Genomic DNA, 14441 nt, shown 5'->3' on the forward strand with positions numbered 1-14441 from the left:
CCCACCTTCTTGGCTGTACACATCCAGGGTAGAGCTTCTATAAAACAGAGTTGGGGGTTCATAACAAAGCTCAAATGTCAAAGGCTCACTGTTCTTACTGAGATTGAAATTTTCTAAATTAATGTTTCTTCATTTGCTGTATGCTCTTAGGACAATTTCCAGAGACTGTAAATGAGTGTTTAAATTGTTTTCCAGTTAAAGTTTTGTTTTGCTGGAGAGGAGGTCTACGGAGCTGTTTACTCTGTTGTTCTGGAAGTTCCACCTCCCTTCTGCTTTATTCTGAACACACCTGCCTTAATTTATTCCACTAGAAAAGAAATATGAAAAAGAACATTCTTGAAATGTTATAATACTCTTTACCTTTGTATCCATAAACACAAAGGCACGATCTGATGGCCTTGCTCAAGTTAATAAGTAGGTTGGAATGTTTCTTAAATTTATTTTACCAGAATAATTTTGGAATTGTAGCTGGTGTAGAAGAGGAAAAAAGGAAACCTTTGAAATACTTATCACCAAGAATATTTTGCTTTTGCTAAAAGGATGGCAGCTAAAGCAGAACACCAATGTCAGTAAATTATTAACATGAGATACTTTTGTCCACTCCTTGCCCCCAAAGAGCCTATATTTTGCAGACTGTCCAAAAAAAAGGACAGCTAGAAAATGCTTACCTGTTACAGACCCAGTTTAAGTATTTGGTGGAGGGGAATGAGAGAAACAACTCGGCTGCCCCAACCCTTCTCCTCCTGTTTTGTTAAATAGAGTTCATCTTCACTATACATAATCTCTCCTACTCCCAACATAAAGTCCATCTAAGCTTGGACTCTAGTGGACAGCTGATATGTAAGGCCTCCATCGCATCTCCCTTCTGTTCTTCATTTTGTCAATGAGAGAGGCAGTGTCTCCAACTTAGAATAGAAATGTAAGCATCTCCACCTTGTGCTCCAAAACTTCATTACTTAGGATATCGTCCTGCAGCAACAATGTTATGTACAAGGACAAGGTTACCGCCCCAGACCACATTGCCAATTTAGCACAAAATCAACCTCTAGTGTGAGTCACACAATTCAAAAATGAGCATCAGCTGTGCTGATGTTTCCATGGGAAATGCATTGGGCATTCCAACTTCTAATACTAAATTTCTCTGGTTGAAGTCAAAGCAGAGAAAGAAAAGATACCGCCTTCCTTTCCTTACCTTCCCACCTGCCAGGTGATGAAATCTCTAGGCAGGGACTGCTGAGATCTGTGGCCCCAGAGGGGCAAAGGCTGAGAAGTGGGGACAGAAGATAGAGGTCCATGAACAAAGCATGCCAGGGTGCCAGGAGGAAAAGGAGGGGCTTTTGACACACTAACACCTATGCAAACAGGGAGATCAACTAGGATTGGGGCTATAGGTTCTAAAATGATTCAGAGGGCAATATGGGGCAGAAGAAGGAGAGTTAAGATATAACAGCTACCCTACAAATGAGTGCTTTCCAGGCTGTAGGAGCTTTACACATCAGTACATCTGTAACCTGCACAACACATACAGAGTGGGCACTATTATTAGGAGACTGAGGAACAGAGGGGCTAAGTAAGTTGCCTAAGTTGATAGCCAGTGTGAACCTTGCTCTTTGTCATTTTGTCCTCTAGCTCCCAGAAGGATTTTTCCTGTTCCAGTCCTTCATGCACAGCTATTTATGTAACAGACCTTGTGGACAAAATGGCTCAATACCAATTCCAGTCTTTAACTGTGTTCAGAGGCTGGAAATCTAGAAACAGCACTTCCAAGAGCCTCCTGGAGTTGGGTTATGGATGTCTAGATGCCAATTGCATTTTGCAAATAAGAAGTACTCAAATAAGATTAGAAAGGTGGGAAGTAAGAAAGAGGCTGCCTTCCTATGCACAGGGTTCCTGCAGCTGTGCCCTGTCTGGCTTCCTGAGTGGCAAGAGATGGCCGTGGAGACAGCAGTTCTGAAATTCTCCTATTATTGAGCCGCACTACAGCAGTCCGGGCTTAACACTCAGCCATTCCACTGGAGGCCTCCTTGGGATACCAGCCTGGAACCTGCTCTTGCAGCCTTTAACAACTCAGAGTAGCACCTAATTACCTATATGCAAGTCTCTGTCTGTTTATAATATCTGTAGTGGTGTCTAGTTCCTGCCTTGAGCCCTGACTGATAATCTTCTCTTCTTTCCCCTCCCTTCCCTATATCAGCCACTGGGATTAGAATAATGGCAGGCAGTGAGGAGGAGGCAGAGAAGAATTTGGGCAAATTCATTCATTTATTTGCTCATTCACCCACCATTTACCACACACCTATAATGCTCTAGGGACCGGGCCAGACATGCCTCCTCCTCAGGCCTCCATCCCTTTCAGTGACTCATACCGGGACAGCATACTAGGACACAGAATAGAAGGAAGGAAGGAGTTTGTGGGTTTGTGTATGCCTTCCCTCTCTATGGAATGCTCTGCTTCCTATAGCCCCAAGCTTAGATTTGGCAGGTTTGTAAACACTGCCCAGATACCACCTTCTCTCCAAAGCCAGGATTTGCACACAGTCAGCTGACGCCAAAGCCCCTGCACTTGACCACCAGGGAGGAGGAAGGGTAAGGTTGGAAAAACAAAGAAAAAGAGGTGACATGGCCCAGGTAGGAGGACAGTTCCGTGTAACACACATATATAAGCCGAGGGCTCATTTATTAAACTGCAGGCCACATATCTCTGCCAGAAGGAGCCTCTGCATTTCCCTAGGAGAAAATTCATCTTGGGGGATGGATGATCCTTATGCAATGTGTTGCCCACTTACCTTGGCAAATAGGGAATGAGTAGAAACCCGAGCGGCAGGCGTCACAGAGAGGGCCCTCCACCCCAGGGCGGCATAGGCACCTTCCATGGGCGTTACATATTTCAGGGAGGACGCCCTCCAAGTTACAGTCACATCCTGAGAAGGAAAAGAGACTTTCAGGGGCAGTCTCCCTCCTCCATTTCTTTGTCAAGCTCTCCCTTACCCCAAGTTTCCATCATAGAAACATAGATAATAAGTTCTCTATGGCTTACAGACATTTTTAACCCAGAAGACTACATCTTAAAGAGAAATAAAACAAATATTCAAGAAGGATCAGAGATGCCACTATGAAACATCCAGGGTGGGCCTTAGTTTGAAAAATAGCTACGATCTCTTAATATCTACTCCCATGGAAACATCTATTTTCCCCCGAATCTGATACGCGTACAGTAAAACTTCAACTTAATAGATTTCCGTCTAATGACAATCTTGAATTAAACATATTTCTACTTTGCATTTTGTACCAGAAAAGAAACGAACATAAATTTAGCCCTACTATGTGCCAAGTGTGGCTTTTAGGGGCTTCACTTGGGTGGCTTCACTTAATCCTCCAGGCACGAGGCCTTTCTGATCCTCCAGGACTCACGCTGCTTCTGATCCCACAGACAAGTACTTTCTCACCTTTGCTCTGTCTGTTCCCTTTGTCTGTAACGCCCCTCCCCTGGTTCTTCCTCATCCTTCAGGTCTCAGTTCAAAGTCAACTCCTAGGAAGGTCTTCCTCAACCAATTGTGCAAGTAGGCTCCCCACTTCCTTTCCTATTCTCTGTCTTAGCTGTGTTTGTCTTTCACAACCCTTTAATTACTGAAATCACTTCCAGGCCTCACGACTGACTTTAACCAGCCAAATGAGGTGCAAGTGCTGTGGGATTTCTGAGCCCAGGTCACAACAGCCTTTGCGGTTTCCATTCTCACTCTCTGGGAACCCTGAGACTGCCATGTGAGGTACCCAGTGTGGCCTCCTCGAGAATGAAAGGCCAAGTGGAGAGAGATGCCCAGCTGTCCCCAGCATACCCTCCAGCAAGTCCAGCAGAAAGATGGCCTGACCAACCCACACAATTGTGAAAAATAACTGCTGTTGTTTTAAGCCACTACGTTTTAGGGTGATTTACTATGCAGCAACAGATGAGTGAAATACTTATCAGACTGAACATTTAGTGAGAGGTTACCTCAGGGCTGCCAGTGCCATCATATAGTATTTCTCAATAAATAAACATTTCTTAAAAAGACAGGGCTTTTGTTTAACTTCATTATAAATGAATAAAAAAATCCCATAGTCAAGGAAGAGCCCTATAAGATAGGCAAGAATTTTATAGTTGAGGAAAAAGATGCTCAGAAAGGTTAATTAACTTGTCTAAGGTCACACAGCCAGAAAAGCAGAATCAGGATCCGATCCCAGGTCTGTCTGATTCTAAAGCCCATGCTCTTTCTATTATACTAAAAATACAAGCTGATAACCGATTTTAAAAGCCACATTCAAGGTATGTCCTAGAATAGTATATATACATAGCCAAACCAATCTCATATTTAAAACATCTACATTTCTATCAAAAACATTAGCATCTAAATTGCAACATGGTCCCATGAGCTAGATCCTGAAAGACTCAAGGATTTGACTAGTTTCACCTTATTTATCAAGGAAGGGAGGGCTTAGGCATTTTGGAAACATTTTCTTCAAGGGATAAAATAATAGATATTCCCCTTTGCCCTAAACCCTTAACCTTTCAGAAAAAAGGTTAATAACAAAGTTGTGGAACTCTTTTTCCTAATACAGTAATTAAAAAAAGATCATGGTAAATCAGAACAAATTTTGTGGTCTTTACATAATCCCTAACTTGTTCGTACCTAAATCAAACGGTCACCTAATTTGGCAAAAAGGGCATCGGAGTGTTCAAAGGCACATTCATCACAAAAGAAGCCTTGGAACCCAGGCTGGCATGAACACTGCCCTGACCCTGCATCCCAGCTTCCATACAAGTTCTCAATACCACAGCCCTATGGTATTGAGAAAGGAAAAGTTTTACTGTCAAATACAGTCTTAGCATTAAACAAGGCATTAGAATTAAGTAAGAAACTTGAACTTTATGTTGGCATTGAGGTCCAAGGAATCCTAATTTACAACCATTTGTAAACAGAAAGAAAACATGTAGTACCTATTTTTTTTTTTAATTCTGTTTCTGAAATTCACTTTTCAATATTTTCTTTTTTTGTCTAGCAAGTAGTCCCACACAGTGCCAGAGCCAAAAACCTCTGGGCCCCTCACCTTCACCTCCCACACCTATCACCAAGTCATAGTGACTAGATCTCAGGAAAGTCCCTGAAATCTTCCTCGCCTTCCAAAGTTCCAGAGCCTTCCTTCAGAATCTCATCCTTGTTACTTCAATAGCTTTCTAACCAGGCCGTCTGTTTCCCATCTTGCCCCTTCCAATTCATTTTCCCTCCTGGTGACAAGAGTGATCTTTCTTTTCATATCACTTTCCAGTTTAAATTCCTCAAAAGTGACCCAATGCCTTCATGACACAACTCACAGTCCTTGACATATGTGAAATAATAGATCCTTTAAAATCTTCCAGGCTGCCAGCAGCCCACGCAGCACCTTTGCCCAACTAGAAAAAGATGTCCCTTCCTCAAGATGCTTTCCTGTCACTTGCTATACAATCATTATGATAACTCTGCAATGCCCTCAGTGGGTATGGTGTCCCCTCAGATGAGGTGCAGCTCTGCCCTGTACCCTGCACATCTGAGCCTGGCTGCTCACTCTCATCTTTTCCTCTCCTCTTCCCATCCCACACTTCACTTCTTCTACTTCTTCCTCCTTCTCCATGATTCAGTCTCAGTGACCTACCTGCCATATTTTCTCTTCTATCCCCATGTTTTCTCTTAGCTGCCCTTCTGCCTGGCTAAGTCCTTCATGTTCCAAGACTCAGCTCAGATGCCTCCTCCTCCCGCTTTAGGAAAGCCATTCTATAACCTCTCCCTTCTCCCTCCCTCCCTCCTTCCTTCCCTTCCTTCCCACCTGCTCTCCCACCTTCCCTCCCTCCCTTCTGTTAGGGGCTGTAGGATATGCCTTCTATATGCTCCCATGGCTTTGTGTTCTTGGCTAGTCGTAGCATTAACCTGCTGCTACAACTGTTTACCTGTGTGTCTCCCTGAGAGCTTCCAGGGAGCAGGGACTGTGCAGCTGCCTTGTCCATGCTTAGTACAGAATAGGCACTTAAGAGAAGTTTGATGAATGAAGCATATGCTAAATATTCAAGACTACAATTCTCTTCAGTATACACAATTCCTTGAATTCTATTTTATTGGCATCTACACTGAGCTTCCAAACAGATAATTTGTGTGTCTTTCTCTAAGCCTTATAGGGCAGGTCTCCATGCTAGTAGTGACTGCCCCACCCTGCCAGGCAGAATAAATGCCCAGCCTGAGGAGGAGAGACACAGCCAGGAAAGCATGCCCAGTGGCTGTCACTTCGACCTCAGAGTTCTCATCCTTAGTTTCAACCACACAGACATCAAAACTTTGGCAATGGCAAGTAGCTCCTAACAAAGTGATTGGAGGAATCAAAACCTTTCCACTCTGTTTGTCAAAAGACTCCCTGAACAGCCATGTCTTCAGGCCAATTGGGCTGCTTTACATAACCATCCCGAGATCATATCAAGCACCTGGAGTCTTTCTGTAGCTGTTGATTTTGCTTGTTTCTGTTCTTTGTTTGAACTTGGAGGAATAAAAGTGTACATGTGTCTGTAGGCTAGTATCCCTCTAGTGTGTATGTTTTGCGTATGCTGTCATGTTCAAAAGGAGGCCTTGAGATGTGTCAATTATATATTGACTTCCTGAAAATAAATCTTAAGTAGATATAACTAATCACTTGGACCCAGAAAACCTTAATAATGTTCAGGGTCATAAAATACAATGAGAAACCTGCAAACGTTCTGATCCGCAAAACTCTTCTGTCCTTTTGCTTCAAAGCTTCAGTCTGCAATTGAGCATATGGATTTTCTAGAGCAGTGGTTCTTGATCTTGGCTGCATATTGGAATCTCCTGGTAAAACACGATTGCTGAGAATTGAATCTGAAATTCAGAGATTCTGATATACTCCCAGGATCTGTAAATTATGGCCTAAGCACCAATCCATCTCTGCTTTAGTAAATAAAGTTTTATTGGAACACAGCCAAGTTCATTCATTTCCACATTGCCTGTAGTTGCTTTCCTGCTACAGCAGCAAAGCTAAGTATTGCAACTTTGCCTATAAAGCTGAAAATATTTACTATCTGACCCTTCACAGGAAAGTTTGCCAACCACTAAATGGAAATTTTTACTAACTAGAAGAGTGGTTCTTAACAAGAGACATATGTCAAAATCATGTGGAAAACTTGTTCAAAATAAAAGCCTGGGCTTCACCTCTGGAAATCTAGATTAAGATCTGGGGTGATACACAGGAATTTATATCTTGTAAAAGCAAAGGCTTCTGAAACACAGTACTGTCCAAGAACCACTGTATTAGAAGACATGAAAGCATCAATGCGTCTTAAAGAATTAAAATTCTTGGGGGTTGAAGGGTGCGCAGTATTACCCAGTACCATATATCTTCTGGCAGTTGAGATGTTTGTGCTTCTAATGCTCACTGCCAGGAGTTAAGCCCCAAATTGAGTGGGTTTTTTTTGTAATACATTAATAAAAGATTAGATTGAAGTGGATGTCTGTGCATTCAAATTCCCAAATAAGTCTAACTGCACTAATTAAACTTCTTTTCCTTGAGGCTGTGTTCTAAGGCTTCCCTAATATTGTGTAACAGATGTCTGAACTTCCCTTCAAGTTCAATTAAATTTCTGTTCCTGAAGTCGTCACCAGTCTACTTGGGGAGAAAAAGAAATTGAATAAGAAAGGGATTACTATAAACAGAAAGTAAGTAGGAGATCTAAAACATTCTTGTGGCAGAAGACCAGAGATGTGCATCATAATCAAAGTTCAAAAGCCGAGTTCTATTCTTGTCAACTAACAAGCATTTAAAGAAGCACTTGATTATACCCGCTGTGGGCAGGATAGCATGGTAGGCCCTGTGGGGATCAGAAACCAAGTCAAGCAGAGCAGCTGTCTCCCAGTGACCAGGTGTTCAATGCAAACTTAAGACAGTGCCCCACATATCGCATAGTGCTATGGTTTATTCATAGGAGCCGGGTACAGGTAGGGCAGAAGCAGGAAACAGCATAGGAAAGGAAACTGGGTCATGTTAGTCCTGAACTCAGGTGAGCCTTTTGTGCTGCCCCCAAATCCTAAGACATTCCCCTTCACTCCCCCACATTCTAGAGTGATTTTTTCAGATCTTCTCTCTCCTCAACTCTGAGACTTCCTCCCATCCTCACTTTCTGACAGAGCAAAAAAGGAAACGACCAGATGAAAGTGTCCCCCAACTTCCACCACTGCATCCGCCCGCCCATCCCCTAGCACACGCGCTCCTCCTTCTCCTCTACGGCCTTTCCTGTCTCAATAGATGGCAACATCTCTCTTGCTTACTCCATCCAAAAGCCCTGGAGTCGCCAAAAGTAACCTCTTTTTCTTCTCTCATATCCCGCTTCCAGTCCCGAAATCCCCCAGCAAGTCCTGTCAGTTCTATCTTCAGATTATGCCCACAATCTGTCCCTTTCTTGTTGCCTCTGCTGAGACCTCCTGGGTATGAGTCACCATCGTTTCTTCCTTATGGATTATGGCAATGGCTTCCCATGACATCTTCCTGCTTCTTCTCTTCTCCCCCTACAATTGGTTTTCAACACAATAGCCACAAAGATCCATATATAATGTCATTTCTGGGTGCAAAACTCTCCGTGGCTCCCGTCTCATTCAGAGGAGAAGGTTAAATCTTTGCAATGGCTGAAGAGGGCCACCATCTGGCCCCCGGAGCTTCACTTTTTCACCCCTCTCCTCTTCGTTCACTCTGCTTTCACACCCCTTGTCTCCCTTTTATTCAGTGAATACTCCCAGCATGCTCCTGCCCCAGCGACTCTGCCCTTGCTCTCTCTTGTGTCTGGATGCTTCTCCCCAGACACCTGCAGAGCTGTTGTAGGACCCTGATTGCTAATATATCTTCATAATGGCTCCCTTCACTCCCTGACTCACTCTCTTACTTACATATTCATCAAAGTTAAACCAAAATAGAGGTTATTTACCTTTTATATTTCCAGCTACTGGATCTTCTGGACTGGGAGTAGAAATAGGGAAAATTGGAATTCCTAGAAAAATAGTTTATTAAAAATACAGAGAAGGATTAAGGAGACAGTAAAATAAAATTTTAAATTTCACTACCTGGAAAGAAGCCCTCTTTAACTTAGTAAAAAGTAGCATGTGCAGATCACTTTAAAGAAAGCCAATATGGCTATATTTAAAATGCATCTAGTAATTGAAACCAGACTGGTTAGACATTCCGATTTGTATAGTAATGAACAGAATTGGATATTTCATGCTCATAATATCTAAGTCTCAGTCTAAGCAAGAATAAGCTTGGTTCTTTTAGAATCATTTTTTTTTTTATTCAATGTAAAATTTTTAGACTAGCTTTAAACTTTTTTTTTTTTTTTCAGTGAAAGTGGGTGGTAGTTTAATAATTACCATGGGACAACAGGTGTGAGTCAGGACATAGAGTCTCCTTATTCACATGTGTCCTGCCCCCAGATCCTCTCAACCCAATCTGCTTTTTCTGAGACTGTAGAGTTGTGAGGGTGAGAATGGGCAAGAACTAATGTAGCAATGGGGAGGCTTTGTCTTAAAATATTTTTGTCCTTACACCAAAGTGCAGTTTTACACTGTTGCAGAACAGAACCACGGTTCTTGTCACAATTTGCAGAGCCTATTTCAAAGACTCTTCTGCTTCATGTTCTAACAAATATATATTTTTTTCTCTCCAAGATGCCAAAATGTTCACTTAGATCATTGCAGTGGGGTAAAATGGGGACCCGTAATAATTTGGTTCATTGTACAGTGGGAAAGAGGAAACACATCCTCCTGGAAACCCAAAACATAACATACACTATATGCAAATGAACATCTGGAAGCCCATGACATTTTTTCTAGGTTAATGATGAAAAACCACAAACGTGGATTAATATTAAGTTGAAATTGCCAATATTTGACCCTTCTGACCTACTGAAATGGTGATGTCTATCGTATAACCTAACACTTTGGAGATAGATAACACTATAAAACATACACATATGAGTTTAATATTCCAAACTTCTGCAAGCACTTTCACATAAATACATCTACCATGCCCCATTACTGCCTCCCCTCCACACACCCCACCCCATCTGCCATGCCCTCAGGTGTTAATGTACAAAGCCCAGCATGTGCCAAGAAGGGAGGCCTCTCCTTCTACAATAGTACTTACTCAAGCAAAATGGGAAATTGTAGTATCCGACTGCACACTTCTCACAGTTGTCGCCATGGAAATTTGGCTTGCAGATACAGCGGCCTGAGCTTTGCTCACAGTCATCTGCATGCTCAGAGTTACAGCTGCAAGCTAAGAGAAATTCCAGTTTTCAAAGGTCAGTCCTTCGCTGCAGTTAATAAGACAAATATGTCCCAATACTTCACGGGCAGTGCTTAATACTTTATCGTTGGTCTACGGTCATTCTTGAAAGGGCACATCCTTTTTACCACTTTAAATGTGGTTGATGGTTCCCACTGACTGACCCCCATGGGCCCTTAGAAATGAGCTTTAATGACATCCACACTGAGATGTTCTTGAGAATGTAGTTTATTACACTGAGCACTGCTCAGCTCACTGAAAAAGAGGCAAAGCCTGCACCAACTACAATCAGAGGGGCTGGGTGAGTGGATGTGTCCTGAAGCTCCTAGCAGGTCTGTTAGGCACAGTCGCTCCTGGTCATAAGCCAACTGTGAATATCTACACAGTGGTCATCATTACACAGTTGTGATGCAGACACAAGTGTGGGATGCCCAGACATGGATATATAATCTGTGGACAGCATAGCAAGATTGCACCCATAACACAAATGCTAGATTTGAGTATTAACGACATACTAAGCAGTTCTTGCAACCAATACAATTATTAGGTTTGCATTTCAAAGGGACATACTTGGAGTATAAAAAGTTTGGTAACACCTTCATTTGGGAGCTTCCCTTGACCTGGCAGGTCCTCATTTTGGACACTAAAAATAATATCATAGCTCAGTTAAGTGTATGTCCCATGAGAGACTGAGAGACTGGAGAAGCTGCGAGCACCAAGGACCCTCTCCTCCCAAGCTGGCTTCTCCTGCTGTCCTTTACTTAATTTGTTTAGGATTTATGCTAAGCCTCCACTATCTCTATGAGACCACCTCAGTGACAAAAAAATAAACTAGAAAAGTGATGGAAAATTGAGGTTCCAAAACAAGGTACGACTGCATTCATGCTGTCTGTTTTCTTTAGTCAATGCTTATTTTTTGTGGGCACAAGAAAAATGATGGACATATTACTTCGTGGGATGATGGTTATCTAAAAATGTTCTAGAGAGAGATAGATCAGAATCCACACACTCTTTGGACTTTGATGCCCTAAAATGTTAATGATATGAAGAATGAATTTGGGGGATGGTGGGCACAGAGGTCAATTTCAGGGCTGGAGTTGTTTTCCAACTGTGGCAGCCAAAGAATAGAAAAGAACCGAATAGTTTACACATGTAGGGTAAAGTCCATAACCTCACCTCTGACGGTTAATTCTGCAAAGAAGAACCAGTGGCATTTTTGTATATAATGGATATAGTATGGCACAGTGGCTCCTGACAGGTATGAATTACATCCTGGATCTACCAGTTATGTTTTTGTCACCCAGGCTAAAATATTTAACTACTCAGACCCTTTGGTTTCCCTATATCTAAAAATTAGAATAATAATACAATATTCTAAATTTATTATGATAATTCAATAAGACATTTCTGAAAGTATCTAATGCCTTGCATATAGCAAATGTTCAATAAATTGTAGCTATTTTAAATATTATGACTATTATTAAATCCTTGTAAGATCTTTACTATGTTGTCTTGATACCACTTTTGACAAAAATTTGAAATTACTGGAGATCATAGAAACGTCGAAACAACAGGAAACAGAAGAACTGACATTTGTTGCAGGCCTAGTATGTGACAAGCCCAATGCTTAGTATTTTCCTAGTGACTTTTGAGGACATTTTATTTAACATAGGGAATATATCATCATTTCCATTTATATATAAGAAATCTTTAGAGAGATGTAACTGTCTAGGTCACATGGTAAAGAGTGAACCAATAATATGAAGGAGAGAAAGAAAGGAATCTGATCAGAATTTAGCCTTATGACCTTCTCAAAGCAGGATACACAGTCTAAGATACACTGGATTGAAATGAAACTTACGGATGCAGCCATCGGGGGCAGTAGCTGGAACACCATAAGGGCGGTAATAACCCTTAGCACACTTTTCACAGTTTATACCAGCTGTGTTATGCTAGAAAAAAAGACAAAAGAAACTTAGAGGGTATCGTACTGGAGAAGTCTTTATTTTGTGCTATTCATCCAGAGAAATAATTATATCATATACAATTGTAATTTCAAAGTTACTAAAAAACAAATAAGCCTTGACCTTGAGTTTCCAAGATTTACCACAGGACACTGGCATAAACTTGGGTCTGGAATTTTTTTCCCATTGGAAAAGGAAATGAGAGCAAATTCCAGAAACTGTATAGCCCAGGTTTTCCCCCTCCTGCAGAATTTCCTTACTGAAGCACCTGATATTTGAGTGAGAAAAAAACCTCAGAGGACTACTCTTCATAGCTTCATTCAGAAGAAGTGATGAATGGATAATAAATCACCCTTGGGTTTGACCGAAGGAACAGAGTCACGTGTGTCTTTCTATCTTCTCTGCTTTTGGAAGCGATCACATATATAGATCTCTTCTCTTGCCATTCTAATTTTATCTGTGCTTTAGTCATGAAACCATTCTTTAAACATTTCTGTTACATGAATGGAAAATATAGGCACGGGTCTCATACACAGAGCTCATTTTAAAGTATAATACCAGGCAGCTTTTGATATTTCATGGTTAATTGTTGTAATTGCCACAAAATAAAATTACCCAACATATATCAGCAGTTTCCAAAAACCACACACCACGGATCCAGCTCAATTCTGCCTCTCTCGCTCTCTAATTGGGAAACAGTTAGAAGGACAGTGTACTTTTATTAATGAAAAGAAAGGCAATTGGAAGTTAAAAAGAACAAATATAACACACTTTGACCCTAAAAGAGTCTGCATAGAAACACAGAGGGTAGGAGGGGAGAACAAAGACTCTTTCTGTAACTTCTCTCTTGTTTTAAATGATTTTATTAATTACAGACTTTTATTTATTACCACTCCTTGTCCTGTGGGCGAAAATCTGAATTCGCTTTAACATTGAGGTCTAAAACCACACTGGCCACTTCTCTGACTTAACATTTACATGCGTAAACATTTGGGGCAAATAAGAAACAGCTGTAGTCCACACGACTTTCCATCAGATGCCAATTAACCTCTCAACTATGTTGTTTGTCACTGTGGCTTAGAAGAGACAGAGGATGTCAGGTTAATGTTGGTTCCTAAATTTTTTCCCCATTAGTGTAGGAAATGAGGACTAGGTATCTGAAGTAGGTAGCCCAGGCTTTTTTCTCTTCCACAAAGTTTGGTCAATGAGCACCTGCCACAGAGAAGTTACATTTTTAAGACACAAGGAATAGCAACTAATGACAAAAAGAGAAAAACGAATCACCCTGCAGATGGAATAATGCCTATAGTTTGCCTTTAGATCTCAGGTAATTGTCAAGGACCCACATCACACCCTGAAGGTGACTGCACAGCTCTTTATCCATAGATGTCAAGGTCATGGTTGGACCAAGGCCAATTTGAGAACCAAAGACAGTGGTAGCTTCCTAATTTCTACATTGGAAGCACTGAAGAAACAATCTTACTGGGAGAAATGGGTACTTAATTTGCATTTGCATGACACAACAGGATGAGAAAATCTCAGCTGTCTAAACTAAAGAGTAGGTGGGCCCTGGTGGAATCTATGTAGGAGGTAAGCCCACCCCACACTTACCATCTCCTCTAGCTTTCTATAGAATGTTCACCGCGAAACCTGGCCCCGTTTTGCTAATTCTTCAGTCCTAATTCCTTCAAGCAGAACTTTTCCAAGGTGCTTTTCAATCTTTAGGTAAACCCCATTTCCCTGTCTCTCAATTCCTTGACTATGCCCACAGCACTGTTGCTGGTTTTCATTTCTGTGAACCTCAAAGCACAGGAAACTATTGGCTAGTCAACTTGTTGGCTGCACCCCTGAAAAACCCCCTATCTGATTTCCTTCCTAAGGCCAACATGATCTGGCCTCTGTTACCTCTCTGATGTATTTACCCCTACTCACTCCCCTTCGACCACACAGGGCCCCTTGCTCCCTCTCATGGCCCTCTGCCCTTCCATCCCCTCTGCTGGAAGGCTCTCCCCCAGACAGATGCCTGGCTCATTTTCTTGTTTCTTTCAGGTCTTTACTCAAATGCCACATCCCGGGGAACTGGCCACCCTATTTAAAATGCCACATACCCCAAACCAATACTTAAAATAGTAAACC

General features: G+C 41.7%; 1 protein-coding gene across 1 annotated transcript in view; it reads right to left on the reverse strand.

Annotated features, from left to right (window-relative positions):
* LOC105292306 (laminin subunit alpha-3-like) overlaps positions 1-14441 on the reverse strand; it is a 171503-nt gene that overhangs the window by 62384 nt on the left and 94678 nt on the right. The window contains exons 10-13 of the mRNA XM_023530840.1: positions 12203-12293; positions 10201-10332; positions 8987-9049; positions 2787-2921 (exon numbers count right to left, since the gene is read on the reverse strand). Of these exons, the coding sequence (XP_023386608.1) occupies positions 2787-2921; positions 8987-9049; positions 10201-10332; positions 12203-12293 (421 nt within the window). The remainder of the gene's footprint in view (positions 1-2786; positions 2922-8986; positions 9050-10200; positions 10333-12202; positions 12294-14441) is intronic.

This window comes from Pteropus vampyrus, unplaced genomic scaffold, assembly GCF_000151845.1.
Source record: "Pteropus vampyrus isolate Shadow unplaced genomic scaffold, Pvam_2.0 Scaffold55, whole genome shotgun sequence".
NCBI classification, from domain to species: Eukaryota; Metazoa; Chordata; class Mammalia; order Chiroptera; family Pteropodidae; genus Pteropus; species Pteropus vampyrus.